The 20,497-nt window shown below is 39.2% G+C and overlaps 1 protein-coding gene across 1 annotated transcript in view; it reads right to left on the bottom strand.

The window, feature by feature from the left end:
• Positions 1–20,497, bottom strand: part of TTN (titin) — a gene marked incomplete at its 5' end in the record, with an annotated part of 276,293 nt that overhangs the window by 195,579 nt on the left and 60,217 nt on the right. The window contains 21 exons of the mRNA XM_079783141.1: positions 123–401; positions 645–932; positions 1,035–1,313; positions 1,426–1,704; positions 1,822–2,100; positions 2,201–2,482; positions 2,653–2,931; positions 3,056–3,343; positions 3,474–3,752; positions 3,854–4,132; positions 4,240–4,518; positions 4,614–4,895; positions 4,988–5,266; positions 5,379–5,666; positions 5,784–6,062; positions 6,161–6,439; positions 6,887–7,165; positions 7,266–7,547; positions 8,079–8,642; positions 10,768–11,046; positions 11,830–14,478. Of these exons, the coding sequence (XP_079639267.1) occupies positions 123–401; positions 645–932; positions 1,035–1,313; positions 1,426–1,704; positions 1,822–2,100; positions 2,201–2,482; positions 2,653–2,931; positions 3,056–3,343; positions 3,474–3,752; positions 3,854–4,132; positions 4,240–4,518; positions 4,614–4,895; positions 4,988–5,266; positions 5,379–5,666; positions 5,784–6,062; positions 6,161–6,439; positions 6,887–7,165; positions 7,266–7,547; positions 8,079–8,642; positions 10,768–11,046; positions 11,830–14,478 (8,550 nt within the window). The remainder of the gene's footprint in view (positions 1–122; positions 402–644; positions 933–1,034; positions 1,314–1,425; positions 1,705–1,821; positions 2,101–2,200; positions 2,483–2,652; positions 2,932–3,055; positions 3,344–3,473; positions 3,753–3,853; positions 4,133–4,239; positions 4,519–4,613; positions 4,896–4,987; positions 5,267–5,378; positions 5,667–5,783; positions 6,063–6,160; positions 6,440–6,886; positions 7,166–7,265; positions 7,548–8,078; positions 8,643–10,767; positions 11,047–11,829; positions 14,479–20,497) is intronic.

Genomic DNA, 20,497 nt, shown 5'->3' with positions numbered 1-20,497 from the left:
ATCAGAATTATGACATTGAAATAACCAGAAAATATCTCAGAATGATTGGGTAGATGCACAGTGACAGATCACAGAAAGGACCACAGGTTAGACAGACACATAAAACAATCAAACCTGCACACCTGTCACAAGCAACATTGTAGTACAAGAGTCGCTACCAACATCATTGGTAACTTGGCAAGTATACTGTCCTGTCTTGGAAGCATCCACTGAGTAGAGATTTAAGAAGCTAGTTGACCCTTCTAAGCCAATGAAGCATTTAGGTCCAGGGGCAAGTTCCACATCATCCTTAAACCACTTTATTTTGAATGGTGGTGTTCCTTTTAGAACTGCTTTAAATTCCACTGAAGAATCAGGTATGGCTTGTTGACGCCCAGGTTTCACTAGGAAGCTTGGTGGTTCTACAGGTTATTAAGAGAAATATATTAAATTCAACCCCTTTAGTTAAATTATTTTGACAGTTTTATGGGTATATAAGAAAACCTTATTGAAAAGAGGTAATGACTGGATATTTCTTGAACTCAAATACATATCTAAAGAAACAGAATTATTGAGACTTTTATCTCTAAAGGACACAAGGTAAGAGTGATACACTTTAAAAGCAATTACAAAGAAGAATCAAGAAGAGGTAAAGAAATTCCAACCTTTCACAGTTAAGATGCCACTGCATGCATCATCCCCTGCGACATTTGAGACCTTGCACGTGTAATTCGCAGTGTCTTCTAATTCCAGGTTATAAACTTCCAGGGCCACAGTGTTCTCGTGACAGACAAGTCTGTATTTTGCACTTGTAGATATTTCTTTTCCATCCTTAAACCACTGAGCACTAATAGGAAGTGAGCCAGAAACCTTGCACTCCATATGAATAGAAGAGCCCAGAACTTTATCCATTTTGGTTAATTTTTTGGTGAATGATGGAGGAATATTTTGATCTGTCCAATGTAAACAGCAAAACACATTCATTAATATGTTGCCATTTGTTTACAAAGGACATAATATAAATAACAGAAGCCGACTGGGGCCAAGGTACCAACCTAGCACATTCAGGTAGGCATCACAGCTACTGCTTCCAAAGTCATTTTCCACCTTGAAAGTATACTGACCACTGTCTTGCTTCATTACTGACTGAATCCTAAAACTGGCCACGTTATTTTCAAAACTCATCGTAAAATATCTACTGGGCACGATTTGTTTCCCATCTTTAAGCCATTTCACTTTGAGTTCTGGTGTTCCAGCCACAACACACTCCAAGGTCACTGGGTCTTTCTCAGTGACATCAACGGATTTAGCTTTCTCTAGGATTTGAGCAGGCTCTGTAGCAAGAATTAAAACGTGGATGAGTTGCACTGACAATTCCACCAGAGATAGGGCATGTTTATGAAAGGGTCTCCACAGACTAACTCCAAAAGGGAATAGCTTACAAACCTTGTACTAGAAGGAAAGCATAACACCTCTCAACTCCTGACTCATTCTTGGCTTGACATGTGTATCTCCCGCTGTGTCCGTTATCCACAGCTCTGATCTGAAGAGTGGCCACATTATTCACAAAGGAAATATGAACGTTATCATCTTCGTCAAGGATCTGATCATCCTTCAGCCAGGTTATGGAAATGGGAGGAGAGCCTGCCACTGTGCTCTGAAAAGTGGCAGAACTTTTCAAAACAGTAGTGATGTTTTCTATCTTCTTCGTGAACGATGGTGGTTCTGTGATTAGACAGTGTGAAAAGAAGAGGCATATTTGAACTCCTACCCATCATCATAAAATTAAAGAGCACTGCAGAATTTTTCTGGGGCAGCCTGCTTCTTGTGTGTGTAACTGACCTTTGAGGGAGACTCTAGCATTGCCAGAGCAGCTGCCGCCTTCATTGGACACAATGCACTGGTATTCCCCAGTGTCTGAGGGGTCGCACTTGGTTATGTGCAGATTAAACACCGACACTCTGTCAGTCAGGGTATATTTTTTGCTGCTTCGAATTTCCTTGTTATTCTTCAGCCAAGTGACTTCAAATGGAGGTGTTCCCATAACTTCACACTCCAGCTCCACGTCACTATCTTTCACTACTTCCACGGGCCTCAACTCCCTGATAAAGGTGGGAGGTTCTAAAAGTTCAAAAGGAAGACAGAGACTAGCTTACTCAAGGGAAGACCCACGGCCCGGCCAGCAGCGCAGCCAACATGGAAAGCAGAGCCAGTAACGAACCTTTCACTTTTAATTCGATGCTGCAGCTTGCCGTGCCCGCATCGTTACGAGCTTCACAGACATACGTCCCACTATTTTCTACCCTGGCACCGGAAATTTGGAAAGTGGCCAAACCATCGATGAAGGAAATGCCATGTCTCTCAATGGCTGTTATTTCATTCCCATCCAGATACCAAGAAACTCTGATTTCAGGAGTGCCTGCTATTTGGCATTCAAATGTTGTAGACTGTCCATTCCTCAGTGCTAACACTGGGCTGGGCTTCTTAATGAATTGAGGAGGTTCTAAAGATGGGGGTGGGGGGGGGAGGGTGAGGAAGAAAGTGTGATGTTGAACATTTTTAAAAACAAAGGCCAATAAACAAAATTGATCTCTAAAGCCTCTTACCCCCCCACCCCCACCCCCACAAGAAAATCTAGACAAGCAAGAAAGTGAGAAGATGTAGAGACCAGACCTTTTACAAAGAGAGTGGCTTTACTGGTTGCTATACCAACATCGTTGCTTAGTTGACAAATGTAGGTCCCAGAATGAGCAGCTTTGGCTGAAAAGAGCTCTAGCACGGTGGAGGTGTCATCCTTCCAAACCGAGCGAGCTGCTCCTGAGTGCAGCTCTTTGTTATCTTTAAACCACTTAATTGTCATGGGCGCAGTGCCACCCACAAGAGCCTTTAACTGAACCCTTGTGTTAGGGTTGACATCTTGCGACTGGGGTTCTTCCACAAAGTAAGGGGGTTCTGAGGTGAAAGAAAGAGAAGCAAAAGAAGAAAGGAACATTCATTTTAGAACAGGACAATAAAGGTAAGAATTGAGAGATGAGACAGCAATAAGTTTCTGAGAGGTGGAGATAAAGTTGCCGACCTTTGACTGTCAGATGGCCGCTGCACTGGTTGTGCCCTGCCTTGTTGGTGGCAGAACAAGTGTATGTCCCAGTATCGGTACTTTCCAGATGCCTGATTTCCAAGAAGGCAGTATTGTCATGAAAAGAGAATTTGTATTTTTCACTAGCTGAAATTTCCTGGTCATCTTTGAACCATTGGATACTTATGGGATGTGACCCAGACACTATACATTCTAAGTCAATAAAAGACCCTTTAATGCTGTCCATTTTCTTCAGCTTTTTAGTGAATGAGGGAGGTATGATAAGATCTATGTAATAAAAAAACAAAACAAAAAAAAATGGTTAGGTCCATCCACCAATTTATATCTTCTCTACAATTGTAAGAGATGAAGGAGCATAGAAATGCCCAGTTCCTCCCCATAAAAAAGCAATACCAACCTAACACATTAATGCTAGCCTTGCAGCTGCTTCTCCCAACATCATTTTGAACCTCAAAAGTATATTCTCCACTATCTCTCTTTTCTGTAGAAATAATCTTCAGTATAGAGACTGTGTCAGTGACACTGATTTTATATTTTTGGCCCAGGGTCAGTTCTTGGCCATCTTTGAACCATTTGGCTGTAATCTCCTTAGTCCCTGAAAATTTAACCTGCAAAGTGGCTGGGTCTCCTTGGGTGACATCTATAGACACAGCCTCCTCGGTGATGGTTGCAGGTTCTGTAGAAAACAAAGGGATAAGCGTGGGCTGTGAATCGCTCTGCTGAAAGGCGTATATCTGCACGTTTTCCTAAAACCCATGGTTGACTCTCTGAACCAACCTTTTACTGAGAGTAATGCAGAACATCTTTGTATTCCTGCATCATTTTTGGCCTGACAGACATATTTCCCATCATGCTTGACTTCGATGCCACTGAGGTACAGGCTGGCCACATTGTTCTCAAAGGTCATTCTTATATTATTGTCTTCGGTGACTTCATCGTTGTCTTTTAACCAAGTCACTGTGATGGGCAGGGAGCCTTTCAGAGTGGCCTGGAAGGCAGCGGTGCCTCCTCGAAGGGAGCTGGTGCTCTCGATCTTCTTTACAAAGGCTGGTGGTTCTAATAGAAGAATGAATCCTCAATCAATACTAGGTCTATAGAAAACCTGGCTTAAAAATGAGTTGACTCTGCAGAAGAGCTAGTTGGTCATTTGAACCAACACTAACCTCTGAGCGTCACCCTGGCGCTGCAGGTGCTGCTGCCCACATCATTGCTCGCCCGACACTGGTATTCACCAGCATCAGCAGCTACAAACTTGAGGATCTGCAGGCTAACCATTTGATCCTGAAGGAAGGTTTTGTACTTTCTACCACTCCGCAGAGTTGTGTTATCTTTGAACCAAGTGATCTCAAAGGGAGGTGTGCCTGCCACCTCGGCCAGCAACATGACATCGTACTCCTTCAACACTTCGACGGGCTTAAACTCTTTGGTAAAGTAAGGTGACTCTATAGTGGAAAAGGAATTATTTTGAGTTAATGGGGGAGGAATCTGTGCTATGGACCACAATTTTGGTAACATGAGGGGCAAGGTGAACACAAACCTTTGACTATTAAAATGCTACCACAGTGGTCACTGCCAGCCTCGTTTTGAGCCTCACACATGTATTCCCCACTGTCTTCGACGGCAACGTCTGTAAGCCTTAGAACTGCAGTGGACTCCACAAAAGACATTTTGTGTCTGCTGCTGTCCTTAATTTCTCTATCGTTTACAAACCATGTGATTTTAATCGGAGGGGTACCGGTGACTTTGCAGACTAGCTGGGTGGCATCTCCTTTCTTTAAGAGCTGTGATGGCTCTAATTTTTCAACAAATGTGGCAGGTTCTACGGAAGGAAAGACGTTATTAAGAAACGTGAGAAAGAGGCAGCGACGTATAACAATGGCAGCGCAAAGATGTCCAGAAAACACTGCGAACCTTTTACAAATAAGTTTGCACTGCATTCCACGCCTCCGGCGACGTTGCTGACTTTACAGGTATATGAGCCTGAATCGGAGGTTTTTACTGAATAGAGTTCCAGGGAACTTTCTAAAGCTTCTTTGGTAATATAGCAGCTTCCACCGGAAACCAGCTCTTTGTCACCCTTGAACCATCTGATTGTGAGAGGAACAGACCCTTGGAAGGTGCTCTTCAGGCAGACTGCCGAGCCGGGCAGAACATCCTTGGATGCGGGTTTAGTTACAAAACTGGGTGGTTCTAAAGAAGGGGTATAAGAAAGAATTTCAAAGAGTTAAGAGGCGCGATCTAAGGGAGAAGTCTTAATTTGAACATCGTCTATAGTAAGAATGAAATGCAGTCTCCATCCAACCTTGCACAATCAGGGCTCCGCTGCTGTCCTTGCTTCCCACGGAATTCGTGGCTCGGCAGGTGAAATTCCCTGCGTCATTCATGTCTATTCTGCTTATCTCCAAAGAGGCGGTGCCTTCCACAAACGCTATTCTGTATCTGTCAGAAGAAGCTACTTCTTTCCCATCCTTAAACCAGGACACCCTCATGGGGAGGGAGCCAGCGATTTTGCAGTCCAGCCTGCAGGTACCGCTAACAACGCTATCCACGTTGCGAAGGGGTTTGGTAAAAAATGGAGCAATGTCTCGATCTGTTCATGGCACAAGAAGGGAAGAAAGGTCAATATGGAAAAGTGTTTGTGCTTGTATTTTTGGTCGTTTGTTGGTTTTCAAAGGAATATGAAGCACAGGTTTCTAGAGACACTAACCTAGGACAGTGAAAGTCGTCTCACAGGAGCTGCTGCCCACCTCATTGGAAATTTCAAACGTGTATTGGCCACTATCGTGCAGCTCAGCTGAATAAAATTTGAGTTGGGCAACGTTGTTTTTAAAACTTATTCGATACTTTTTACTGGCCACCAAAGGTCTCCCGTCTTTGTACCACTTGGGCTTGAGTTCTGGGGTGCCCGTGACCGTATACTCCAGCGTGGCTGGGTCTCCTGCTGTCACCTGGATCAGTTCTGCTCGCTCAACAATTTTGGCAGGTTCTACAATGGCATTAAATAGTTAAAATTCCAAGATGTGTGCTAGGGTTTTATTTTTAAGTGGAAATAGTGATTCAAAGTTAAAATGTTCCTACACGAACCTTTAACTATTAATTCCCCAACAGATGTTTGGCTTCCGGCTTCATTCTCAGCCAGGCATGTGTATTTGCCACCCAGACTAATCTGAACATCAGGGATTGTCAAGACCGCGACACCTTTGGAAAAGCTCATTTTGATTTTCCCATCTTCTTTGATGATCTCTTGTCCTTTCATCCATGAGACAGAAATGGGTTCTGACCCTCTCACAGCAGCTTGTAAGGTAACAGTTTGTCCTGCTAGTGCGGTAAAGTCATCTACTTTCTTTACAAAGGTTGGTGGTTCTAGTCAAAGAAAGAGAGTATACACAAAACTTATCAATTCCCAAACACTTTCCACCCCATATATATTCAAGTGTTTTATCTAGATTACACTTATCTTGTCCAATATGCTATCCCAGAGTGTTGGTTAATTAGAGAAGAAATAAAATTTAAGAAGAATTACAATTTTATCCAAGAGAAAGAAGCATAGAAGATAGATGGTTATCAGTCAACAAAATAACCTTTGATGTAATTCACTTTCGTTATCAGATATTAAATATTTACACCCATCTCAGGATTAACACTGGATGAAGGTCACCTATTTTATCCCCAAGGTCCCAGGTCAAACCAAAGGCAAAATGTATTATGAAAGGTTAAGAGAAGATGGGAAACCACCAGTGTTCTTTCCACGGTTAAGAAAGCCATTTAGACAATTTTTTTAAAAGAGGCATCAGTTTTTCAAACACTGACCTTTTAGTAAGTGTGTTGCGCTGCAGCCACACTTGCCGACTTCATTAGCAACAACACATTCATATTCACCAACGTCCGCACTATTAAAAGAAAAGATCTCCAGAGACACAAGAGACTTCTGAGAAAACAACCTGTACTTTTTACTACTTCGAATTTGCTTCTTATCTTTGAACCAGCTAACTTCAAACGGTCCCGTGCCTGAGATTTCACACTGAAGGAGGGCATTTGTTCCTCTCACTATATCTGCAGGCTCAAGAGTTTTGATGAAAGAAGGAGGTTCTACAAAAGCACGAAAGCATTGTGTAAGTCATGTGTCACCGGCAATGATAAAGAAAATCTTTTCTCAGAAAAGCAATGGGCTGTAACTGAGCACACAAACCTTTGATAACTATTTCAGCACTGCAGCTGTCACTGCCAACATCATTCACTGCTTCGCATGAGTAACTCCCACTGTCTTCAACTTTTACATCGGTTACATTGAGTACAGCCTCCGAATTGACAAAGGACATTCGGATTGTGTTACTCTCATGAAGTTCTTTGTTATTTTTAAACCAAGTGACCTGGATCACAGGGGAGCCTTTCAGCTTGCAATGGAGGCGCGCTGATTCACCGGGGAGCATTAAGTAAGAGGGGTCCACCTTCTTCACAAAGGATGGTGGCTCTACGTGAAGTTAACAAGAAGAGAAAAAAGGAAATGGTGTCTGCAGCATGAACTTCACAAAAGATAAGCAGACGCATACCACAAAAACACACAACAAACACAAAATAGCTGCATGAAGTGTTTGAAAAGGTTGTGGTGCTTACAATACCTTTCCAAGTTTCCATGATTCTAAAACACATTTCCAATCTCTTGATTAAAAACAAACAAACAAACAAACAAGCAAACAAACAAACCCAAGTCAACTCTCCTTACACAAAGAGCAATTTCATAAAAGATTAGTTAAGGATTTCCTAGACACTTGAAGTTCTTAGAAGAAATTTTAAGCAAGTGTTGTTAATGGCAGATAGTTTGAAAAGTAAGTGAATTCTGAAGAAGATAGAAAATATAAAATCAAACAATGCCAGGATTTCCCCAAGCCAACAGGTTTGCTTGGATGAAATCATTTCAGTAACACAATGTCCTGAAATGTTTGTCAACAGTTTTTCATCCTTTCCGAGAAGGATGAAGAAACACCATCCACACATTTCTTACCTCTGATCGTTACTGTCGCAGAAGAGGAGCTGCTCCCAGCCTCATTCGAGGCTGTGCACACGTAGGTTCCTGAATCTTTTAGTTTGGCAAGAGGGATCTCAAGGGATGCTATTTTATCTTCAAAATAGATCTTATAATCTTTCCCAGCTGGGAGTTTTTGCCCATCTTTATTCCATGTCACTGTGACTTTTCTGTCTTCATCTACTTGGCATTCAAGGTGGATCTTCTTATTGATAGCTGATTGCACAGGCTCTAATTCTTTAATGATATGTGGTTTGTCAATTATGATTAACTCAGCTTGGCAGATGTCGGCCCCAAACTTGTTAGAAGCCATACAAGAGTAAACGCCTCTATCTTGAACGGTAAGGTTTGAGAGTTCTAAACTGTGCTTGTTTTCTGCATCTGAAATCTTGCGGTTAGGGGAAGGTGGCAGAGCAGCACCGTCTTTCTGCCAAATGGTTTCAATCACGGGAGTCCCTGTCACTGTGCAGAGGAACTTGGCTGTCTTACCCACAAAGGTTGTAACGGACTTAGGTCTGGAGAAGAAGGTTGGTGGATATGCCTCTGCAAAAAAAGTTTTTTCAACATTATATTTTGTCCCCACCAAAGCTCTTGCTATAATTACATATTCCAAGTAAAAAAAAAAAAAAGATGAGTTATATCTTTAGATAAACATGAGACATTATTTAAAATAAGGTACACATTGAGACAGCATGGAGGGACCTGGAGAGTATTATGCTAAGAAAAATAAGCCAGTCAGAGAGAGACAAGTATCACATGATTTCACTTATATGTGGAATCTAATGAACAAAACAAACTGACAAACAAATAGATCCAGATATGTGGAAGCATGGAACAGACTGACGGATCTCAGAGAGAGGGGTGGGGGGGGGAGGGATTAACCAAAGAAGTTATATGCATATATTCATAACCAATGGACATAGACAATAGTGTGGTGAAGGTCTGGGGTGGGGGTGATGAGGGAGGAGAGGGTTCAAGGGGGGAAAAGGGGGCATCTATAATACTTTCAACAATAAAGACAAATTTAAAATAAAATAAAATAAGGTAGTATATTAATAAAATAAAAAAGATTTGTCAAAGAAAATGGATAAGAGTATTCTTTATAGAGGATCAAGACAGCATTTTAAATGTCTCTATCAAAGGAAAGAACAAATGTTCCTTCATTTAGCAACATTAACTTACTATTGCTAAAGATTTGTCCATTTTAGGAGTTGATTAATTGAATTATTTGATAAGCAATTCAGCTGATACTTTAATTCTGGCTAATTAGAAGACTGTATAAGAAAGATAAAAACTGAACTTGACTTTTCTGAACAGTAGAGATATTCAGTGGTAAAAAGTTTGGTAGTTTTGTAAATCTCTCTAACCCTCCTGTCAACCACCAGTAAATCCTTAAGTGACTTAACTTTGAAAGCAACCCCTAAGTCATTTCAAACTTGTCAAAATATTTATAGCCGTAATTCTCCTTTCCAGCCTGAATTTTGAAGCAAGTTTTTAGGAACCCCCCTTTCCAATACTTAGAAATCCTCCTCCTTTCTCTCTTCTCATATTTGAAGCTTGAGTATTAGTCCCATTACTGAATTGGCCTAATTTGGGTAAAGAAATTTCCAAAAGTGTCATTACAATTAAAGCCATGTACATGTTCGCATGGAGATTCTTTGATTGTAAAGTGAAAACCACTGGTTGGGTCGACATGGGCCTGGGTTTCCGATTTTCTGATATGTAAAGAGGTTGTAGAAGAATGGAAGCTACAAGAAACTCTGACTTTTTCAAGTCAAACAGATGCGCTGCTTTTGCCTTCCCCCTTCATGTACTCATTGAAAAAGAAGACCAAGGGATAGTCCACAGTCCTGCCCTGACATTAGTGCATGGCTTCTCTTACCAACATGACCCTAAATCATAGTTCACGCTTTGCCTTGAAGGGGGCGGGGGAGAGAAAGATAGAAAGAGAGAGAGAGAGAAGGAAAGAGCTACTGATTTTTTTTCTAATGAGGGAATTTAAACACTTGGTGAGTGTTAAGTACTCTAATGTCATCCTGTGTGTCAATTAAGATATTGGAAACAAAATATTTGTGTAGTTGCTCTTATTTTTAAATAAAGAATAAAGCCTAGTCTACAGTCCTGTGCTAGTTCCCATCTCACATTAGAATTTATTTCACTTTAGTCCTATGCTCTGGCTTTTCTTAGTTTGTAATTCTGTTCTTAAGTAATTAACTGGTTCCAAATTATTAAATATATTGGGGTATCATATATTTTTTTAGTGGCACCAAAAATTTTGGTGGTCCTGAAATTTTTATATTACGGGACAAGCCATTTGTAGTTACCCAAGATATATCCACCAAGATGGTCATTGAAAACGAGAGAGAGATAAAAACAAAACAAAATCTCTCAAAACCAATTTTCAGGAGCCACTGCTCATTTGATTCCTTAACATTTTCCTCAAAATAATAAATTATTTTTATTTAGCTATTGTTAGAACCACGACTAAATAATGATTTCTTGTCCCGCACAGGTTCTGTGGCACCTCACCACCATGTTACCATGTTACCATCTTGGCTATTGGTCTCTCCAGTTGGTAGAACACACACTTCCGGCACCTGGATGAAAAGCAAATCAGGCAACAATGTAAAATGAGAGGACAACATCAGATTCAATGTTCGGCATTTACCTGTCACAGTGAGTGTGGCTGTACAGCTGACACTGCCATACTCATTAGAGGCTTTGCAGGTGTACTCGCCGCAGTCAACAACCTGGGTTCTCAGAATTTCCAGGCTGGAGACGTAATTTGAAGATCGAATAGAACACTTGTCACTCTCGTAAATTTCTCGGCCAGCTTTAAACCACTGGAATCGGACATTAGGGGCACTCTGGATCTCACAGGTGAACTTGGCGAGGTGGCCCAGAGCTACTTCAAGGGGCTCGATTCTCCTCTTGATCACGGGGGCAGCTGCAAAGGGAAGCAGAGTCCATTAGCAGGCCTCCTTATCAGGCAGACCACATTTTTCTTTTCCTTCTAACTTTTGTTTCTGTTAATGAAGTAAAACAGTTGAAATTGGTGAGACGGATTGCAGCAGTACGACAAGTGACTGGAAAATGAGAAAGATCATTGAAGGCAGAAGAAGACAATAAGCAGCTTTCAACATAGTCAATCATTACTTTGCAGTGAATTGTGAAAATAATTATTAAAATGTGATGCTACTGGCTTACATGCATAACAACATGACATATTCTTTAAATATACCATGCTGACTAGAAACACTGAGAACAATGTGAAAAAACGTGATCTACTACATAAAGTGATAAGTGGAGCAATAGAAAAAAAGAAATAGAAATAAGAAACTTAAATAGACAATTAATCATGGTTATTTTGAATTTGGGGATGAGGCTGGGCATTTTAGAATGGCTAGGCATTCACCGACAGCTTTGTATCACATTATTAAAGTATTTTCATAAAAAAAGAAACTAAAAAGCATGTGTATTGGTATTATGAAACATATAAAAGCATGTCTTATTTTAAAAATGAATAATGATGTAGATGTAACATTAGCCAATAAGGCAGTGAGGAAAAGGATATGGGTGAATAACCATGATTATGTCTGTGACTTCAATCTTACTTTAACTCGACTATGTTCTGGCAGTGGCAGATAAGTGAAAATTTGGTGATGAAACCTAAATCATTACAATCCAGTGAATGTTAGAGCTTGATCTACTTAATCCTTAAAAATCCAACCTCTTTCGACTACAGTGAGTTTTGCCGAAGTTGCTGTTTTTCCGTGGTCATTCAAGGCCTCACAGGTATACTCTCCTTGATGCTCTTCTGTATTTACTTTGTTGATTACTAGCGTATATGTATTTTGATCTTGGAAACACTTGAACTTTTCATCTGAAGACACCAGTTTACTCTCAAAATACCAATTTACCTCTTTGGCATTTGTTATGGATGACGTGAGGTTAACAATGTCACCTTCCTGAGCAATAGTGTCCACCAAGGGTGTATGTATAACAGGACCACCCCCAGCTTCCTGAATCTCTACTAGCCCAGCCTTCTCTAAACCACTCTCAGAGGACTTGTCTTGTTCCTCGAATGGTTTTGGTATCTCATCCTGTTTTTCGTCAGAGATAGCAGGGGTGACAACCCCGTCAGTGAGAGTCGCATCCACAACTTTGACCTGACTTTCTACTTTAAAATAACTGACCTCTTCTGTTGGGACAAAATATTTAGATTCAATTTCTGGTTCAGTGATTGCTTCAATCTTCTGTGAATCTGAAAAAGAATCCATTTCTCCCTGCAAGCTTGCTTGGGCTCCTTCCTGAATTCTGGGGTCCTCGGCTGTTAGGACGTTTACTTCCTCACATATAATAGCACACAGAGCATCCTTAAATTCAGTTTCCAAGTTAGCCATTTGAGGATCAATGCCTTCAATCGCGATGGTTACTTCTTCTGTTAGAGACTTCACTGTGGTAATAAGGTAGGTGCACATAATGCGTTTGGGCTCTTGGGTGAAGTTTATGGCCTTGACCTCCACCTTCTCAATGTTTCTCAACCACTCAGAGAAAAGACTCGTTTGCTCACTGGCCACTGCTGCTTGCAAAGCCCTGCGGATCTGCGTTTTCAGGTTTAATCTTTGCTCTTCTGGAATACCAGAAAGCAAACTTTCCTTCGCGAGAATGTCACGGCCCTGCACTTCCTGCACGCCCTTTATTGCCACCGGCTCTTTCTTATACTCCATGGTTTGGCTAGGGGGCATTGTCAAGTGGTCAGCATGCTCTTCCTTGAGCAGTACCTGCTTTTCCTCACATGCTAGTGGGAAACTTAAGGACTTGCTCTCCTCAGTCCTGGCCACGAAATCATGAGCTGTACTTTCTAGCTGACCTGCACTTTCCATCAAAATTACACCTTCTTCTGTGCACGTGTGTTCTGAAGGGACCTGGGGCTCACGGTTTACCTCAGAGACCACAATGTTAGGACCCTCGAAGCTTTCCATGTGTCCCTCAGCTAAGCTGTGACTCAGGATCAAAGCGCTGTGTGCCTCTTGCTTGTGAGGAGTCCCTATTTGCTCTTTGTCCACACCAGGTACTGTCTTTTCTTTTGGTAAAAGTACTTCCTCAGCCACAGAAGTTGGATATGAATGGGCTGGAGGTTCTTCTGTCAAAGACTGTGGATAATTCCCTTCAGGCTTAGCTAATAAAGTTTTCAGAGGCTCGGCTGTTAATGAACTAATTTCTTCTACAGAAATGGCACTTGGGAAAATTTTTTCAGTATCTGATAGAACCACCTGTGATGCAGGCATTAGAATGTCTTCTTTGGGGAGGGTTTTCTGGGACTGGACAACCTGCAGGTGTGCACTGGGAGGTGGCTCCTTGATAGGCTGAACATGAAGAGTGCCATCGAGGGGAAGAAGTCCCCTGGTGCTCTCAGGAGTCGGCATATCCTGCTCCAACAAGACTGTGGATTGCAATTGCTCAGCTGCAATTTCCAGCTCAGAGTCAAATGCTTCAAAGGCAGGGCCCTTTAACGACTTCTGTGGAAAATCTTGGGGAGCCTCTGGGGTGGGCTTGGCTTTGCAGGGCGCATCAGTCATGTCTGTGTCTTCCAGAAGCACCAGCAGCTCTGCAGCACAGGTGGACTCACCCCACACGTTCTCTGCTTTACAGACATAGAGGCCACTATCTTCCTTCTGAGGGTCATTGACAATGAATGTCCCAGAACCATCAGGATTATGAATGATAGTGTAATACACATTGGTGCAGAGCTGCTTGTTTTCTTTGAACCACAAAACAGTGGGTGCAGGCTCTCCAAGCACCGTATACTCAAAGATGGCAGGGAGCCCCTGAACACAGTGGATTGGTTTTAACTCCTTAAGGAAGTAAGGAGGACAAGGACCTTCAAGCTTTTCCAGAGATTTCTCCACTGCTGATTCTAGTTCAGTTTCCTTGTGTCCCTCTCCTTTGGAATTTATTTTTAGATAGGCACTACACATTGTCTGTCCATATTCATTACTGGCAATACATGTATACTCTCCCTCATCTTCAAATTTTGTGAACAGAATGATCAAGCTATGATCATTACCGTCAAAAACAAATTTGTAGTCAGTAGAAGGCGTTAACTTTATTCCATTGAAAAACCACTGAATTTTAGGCTTGGGGATGCCAGTGACCGTAACAGATAGTTTAGCCACATCCCCTATGCTTATTTCAGCATTTGACAATTCTTTGATAAAAACCGGGACACTGCCTTCCTTTTTGGAATATAATTTAGTTGAATGAACTGGAGGTTCAGATAAAAGTTCAAGTGTTTCATTTCCTTTAGATAGCTGAAGGTCAGAGCTATAGGTTTGGAGTCCTTCTTCCTCAGCAGACAGAAGACAACTAGAAAACTCTGTATGGGGGAAAATGATTATTATTTTACCATCAATTTTATTTAACAACAAAAAAATGAAAGTCAAAGAATTATGTACCACTTGATGGTCTTCTGCCTCATTCCTGGAATCATTAGATTATCCTGAGATTAACTTATTACAAAGCACATTTCTAAGTGTTTAACCTTAGTTTATTATATCACATTATATGATTATAAAGAGTGTACTAATGCAGCTTTCAGTCACTTCTTTTGGTTTAGAGTTTATAAATGTTAAAGATGTTCTTAAGAATTTTTCTTTGTGCTATTATACCAATACTCAAGTTTGAAACATTGCTGGATATTTGTACTAAAATAATCCATGGTTATTTCAATCAATTCCTTAAAAGGTCCAGAATTATTATTTATACATAAAATTTTAATATGCAAAAATATCCTCATTATCAAATTGAAGACTGATGATTTCCAAAATAAATCCTCTATATTCCAGTTACTGCTTATAAACTGAAGCCATTGTTAAAAACAAGGGGCTGCAGGGGATGTTTAATCTGAATTTATGAGAGAACTGCTGTTTACAGTTACTAGAAATGCAAGTCATCTTTTGCCCATGTAAACTGCCACAGTACTATAACAAAGCTTTGATAATAAGACCTATGTTAACTCAAGTTAGGCAAGAAAATGGGAGAATCAGAAATGAGAGAAAACCACTCCAAATTAAAATCTTGATTGGGGCTCCTGACTCCCATGCACTCCCTTCACAAATCCTAGTTTCACCATTGGTGTGTGGTCCCACCTCCTACTCAAATGGCCTTTTGGGGAGGAATGAAGAGCATGTGGAAGAGGTGCAGTGTGGTGTGAGAAACTTTCACCACTGTGCTTTCTGTGTTGTGCATGGTTTGCAGGAAATCTTAGATAGCATAATAGCGACAATTCAAGATGAAGAGGCCTACTGCAACTCCTCCTGTTGCAAGAAGTATGGGCCCAATGGTTATGAGTAAGGCCAGAGGCTCAACATAGAGTGGGCAAGAGACTGGCTTTCAAGGCAGCGAGTGCTCAGCCTCACAGGCTTGCAACAAATCCAACTACTTATAAATTTGTTCAGAAATACGGAGATGCTAAGAAATGTGTCAGATGTGGGAATTCTGTTAATGCTGCTGAAAAGATAATTGGAGTTGGAAACCCTGTCACAAAAACTGTTTCCAATGTGCCGAGTATGGAAAGAAATCAACAACTCTGAATGATAAAGAGGGGATATCTGTTGTAAAGGATGCCATGCAAAGAACTTTGGGCCCAGTGGATTTGGCTATGGTCAAGGAGCAGTGGTCCTTGTTCACCCTCAGTAAAGATGTAAACAAGAACCAAAATCACACACTGAGAATCTCTACATAATCTACATACAGACAATCTGTCACTAAATACTTCATTACTGAATATTACCCTGTCCTTGGATAGGCTGGCTGACTCCTAGGTAGAGAACACTGTATCCTTTTGCTTTACTCATATGAATTTTTAAGAACCAATTCTTTTACATTTTAAACAAAACTTCAGCTTGAAAAACAACCTTGATTGTATTTTATTATGCAAGAAATACCTATATAACAATTATTGAACAGGAAAACAAAACAGTGAATAACAAATACTCTTTAAACAGTATTATGGACAAAAGAATGAAAGATGTGTGATTTGATAACAAGAAATTAGGATTTTCATTAAAGCTGTCATGTATGTACAACAGCCCCATAAATAGTAGTTTTATTGCCTTACTCAAAAGCAGTTTTATTATTTTATTAGTTCACTCCAATTACATTACACGAACTAGTCTTATAACTTAATACCTTTCTGTTCTAGTGTATAAGCATTAGAAGGCAGGACTCCAGTGCCAGCTAGCTATAAATGTACTGGTAAAACTTATCTATAACATGTAGAATACATACTTAATTATTTATTATTTCAATTAGTTGCCATAAAATCATTAATTTCATATGCTAATGGTGACCACTTAACTTTACATTTAATCTGCAATGTATTACTCATGTCAGCTTTCCCTTTACTTGAACTGACAAAATATCTGTAAAAGGGAATGAATGTGAATATAGTTCATACACCCCTACTCACTAATATCTTGAAATATTCTCCCTTACTTCTAAATATCATGTACCAACCATAAAAAGATAGTAAATCAAATTCAAATGCCCTGAAACATGAAACACATAGTTTAAATACATGCAGTAGTAGCAGCTAATAATTATGTCTAACTTCAACTATGTAATAAATGAATTCTTTATCCAGAATCAGAGAAATTAATATTCCAAGCTTTTAAGTTATGTGCCATTGAGTCAGAAAATTAAAAATATTTCAACAATTAATAAATAAGTCAAGTATGACCAAAGCTTACTTTTCTTTATTCATTCACTGTTATTCTGCATATCCTCAAGTTTAATGCATTTGAGACTAACAGAATTCTAATGAGCAAAACAAAGCCCTTCTTGTTATGTGAATAAAAGTATATTTTCAGCGCTTCTTGCAAATCCACATTTTTTGGTCTTTATTTCTTACTTTTTTTTTTTTTTTAAAGAAACAGTCTTTGAATTGTTGCTACCTATGCTCTACTATAACAATTGGGTAAAATGTGCTTGTCAAGTTTATCATGACTTGAATTTCTAATTTATTTAAACCTCCATTAGGTGACTAAAAATAGAATAAATCATTAAGTCCATAAACTATAGAATTAGTTTTATTTCAGGGAGTTAGGATGGATATATTTCATTATATCTATAATGATTATCACAGCTATTGTATGCACACTGGTTGAAACAGAAATGATTGCTCCACAAGAGTGTATCTATCTTGATGAGTTATGGTGACTTAAAACAAGTAGAACAAATGTTTTTGGGGGGCATGGAGGTGAGGGTATGAGCCTTACTGCTCTGTCTACATTCTACACATATTCCCAATTGTTTATTTAATTTAGAAGGGCTTTTAGGGAATTCCCATTGTGGGAATAAAAAGGTAATACAATGAAAGAAACATGGTAAACATAATTGGTTATATGAATCCTTTTGAAAATTAAATTTACATTACATTTTAAATTTTTTAGCATTAAAACTAATATGTTTAATATATTCATGGTACTTAAAAATTGCTCAATGTAGAGAACAAATATAGTCATTGGGCTATATTTAAGAGTTGAGGGGAGGAAAGATTCATAATTTCATTACTGTATTTTATTGTTTTATTCATCATCTGCTGTACAACTAAAATTTATTCTAAATTATTTTTTTAAAGTTACCACTGGGATGACACAGAGAGTTGAATGATCACCACTTAGGACTTCTGGTAAAATCCCTCATTTTCAGATTTAAAATAAACTGCCTGAATTTCTCTATATTTATTACAACATATATGAGAAGATTTAGGTTCACATTGGTACATAGGTACAATGCTAAGGATTTTGTGAATTTATCATCATTTTAATTTTGAAAAACAAAAACAATGTCAATTTAGAAACATATATAAATCTTGAATTTGAATGCTTATTAATTCTGAGTTAGTTTAAACAATGAAATTCAATGAAAGTGACAGGAAAGCCTATTATCTTATTATATACAAATACAAATTACCATACTGTCTCAATTCTAAAAACGTTCCACCTTCCTTTTCCTAATTTTAAAGATTCTGAAATTGGACTGCAATTTAAAATCTTAGGTAAAAATGTAATATGGTAGTTTCTTTTCTCCTAAGGAAAATATTAAATTAATGTTGCATTTTACACTTGATGCCTTCTTGAACTGAAAAAATGAGGTATTTCCAAAAGTAAAAAGATCTGTGTTTGCATATTCTGCAAATGTCCAGATGATATCTATCTGAGCAGCACCATTGGTCCCTTCAAAACCAGCAAGAGTTAAAAGACTTAAGAAGAGGGATATTAATAATTAAAACATTTTTAAAAGAACCAAACATATACTGAGGATGTAATGTCAAACAGATTACAGTCAAACCTTGGTTCTCAAATGTCTCCCATCTCAAACAATTTGGTTCTCAGCCTAGTTGTGTAACAAAACTTCTGTTTTCTACTTGACAACCTTTTCATGCTGATACCTCAGCATGACAAAAAGCATCTCTCAGGTAACAAATGCTTTTGTTGCTGGCAGAAATCTAGCTATTAGCACAATTTTAAAACATAAAGAGACTATCAAGAGTGCTAATGTTGCTCAGGGTGTGAAAGTGCTCAAAAAAACAACAATCACAGGCAATTGAAGAGATAGAAAAATTGTTGTTGATTTGTATAAAGGGAAAGCAGTTAGCCAGTGATAGCATTTCAGAGGCAATAATATATGAAAAAGTAAAGATGCTGCATACTCACCCCCTGAAAGACTCCAGAGAGGAGTGCTGAAAGTGACTCATTTAAGGCTAAAAGGAGGTGATTGGATAAATTTAAGAAAAGAAGTATTTGTTTATAGGTTAAACATTACCTTAGGAATGAACTGTACGTAAGAAAGGTTAAAACAGGGAGTTATTAGTGGGTCTGGAAGGTATTAATTCAATTTACATTACTTCTAATGGGAAAAAAAGATTTTTTTTTTTTTTTAACAAATCACTTCTTAAACACCCGTCTGGAATGAATTAAGTTTGAGAACCAAGACTCCTCTGTATATAGTTAGTTACCAACTGAGCAAAGCTGGTTTCTATTTTTTGTTTTATCTCTTCTAAGGCTGAGTAAATAATCATTAATTTGGCTGCAAAAGGGTTATAATTTCAAAAATTACTTATATTCAGAGCAGAGAGGAGATTCTCTCTTACTAGTCTGTGTGCGACATGCTCTTCCCTTTTACATTTTACGTTACCTATATAGTTTATCTCTAAGAGAGAATACATTCTGCTGAAATACTCTGAGAAGGAGAAATGAAGGTAAAGTAGAAATACAAGTAGGTAGCCATAGAGATATTTAATTGTGCTTGATTTTTCACAGTATAATTGACACAAGTGATGATTCCACAGTTCAGATATTTAGATAACAGAGTATTTACATGTATTACACACATGAGACGTCCACGTGGAGAAACTGTGTTCCCAGGGGTCTTCAATGTAATGCATTCAAATAGAGTTGACATATTTGGAAATTTATTAGATCTATATAATTTGGAAGATATGAAAGCACTCAAATCAAGTGTAATAATTACTAAGGCACTAAAACATTGTACAAGAAATTTTACATTAGGGTGAGTGCTGCACAGGTCTCGGCCATTCCTCTATTGTTGATAGCTACACACCTGTACTCACCTGCGTCATCTTTTACTAAGCCTGTTATGAATAGGTTGTGGAACCCTATGCCTCTTTCCTCAGCACTGAACCTTGCTCCTTGCAACAATTTCCCATCTTTGTACCAGTAAGCTGTGGGTCTTGGAGAGCCACGGACTAAACACTGGAAATAAGCTGCTGTGCCTACCGGGGCGCAGCAGTCAGAAATACCTCTAATGAACCTGGGAGGCCCTTCCACCACCTGAAATTCAAAGAAGCTGTCTGCATATTTGCTCTTTAAGACTAACTCTTCCTTCAAACTGCTTAAAGTCACTCGACTTTTCTTTGTTACCATAGCAAATACTTCGGAATCTCCCATGCTGAGAAATCCCCGACAGATCGCCTCTCCCACACAGTTCACAGCTCTGCACCTGTATGTCGCACTATCAGAAAGACAGACGTTTCGAATTTTAAGGGTGTGACTCCCCTTCTCCTCACTAATCACATATTTAACATTATCTGGCTCAATACACATATATTCCTTATACCATTTAACTTCGGGACTAGGGACGCCTATGACTGAACATTTGAACACAGCATCGAAACTTTCTGGAACTTTAAAATCACAAATAGGCATTATAAAACGAGGAGGCATCTCAAATACTTCTAAGTCAATTTTTAAATCTTTGTCTTCTTCCCCTCTTGAAGCCATATTTAGATCTGCTAAATTCAATGGAAGAACATCTAGGCTCACAATCATGCTTTTATGATCAGGAGTAAATTCAGGAACTGTGACTATTTT

Source organism: Cnephaeus nilssonii (assembly GCF_951640355.1).
Source record: "Cnephaeus nilssonii genome assembly, chromosome: 10".
Lineage (NCBI taxonomy): Eukaryota > Metazoa > Chordata > Mammalia > Chiroptera > Vespertilionidae > Cnephaeus > Cnephaeus nilssonii.
This window is presented reverse-complemented; position numbering and strand designations above follow the sequence as displayed.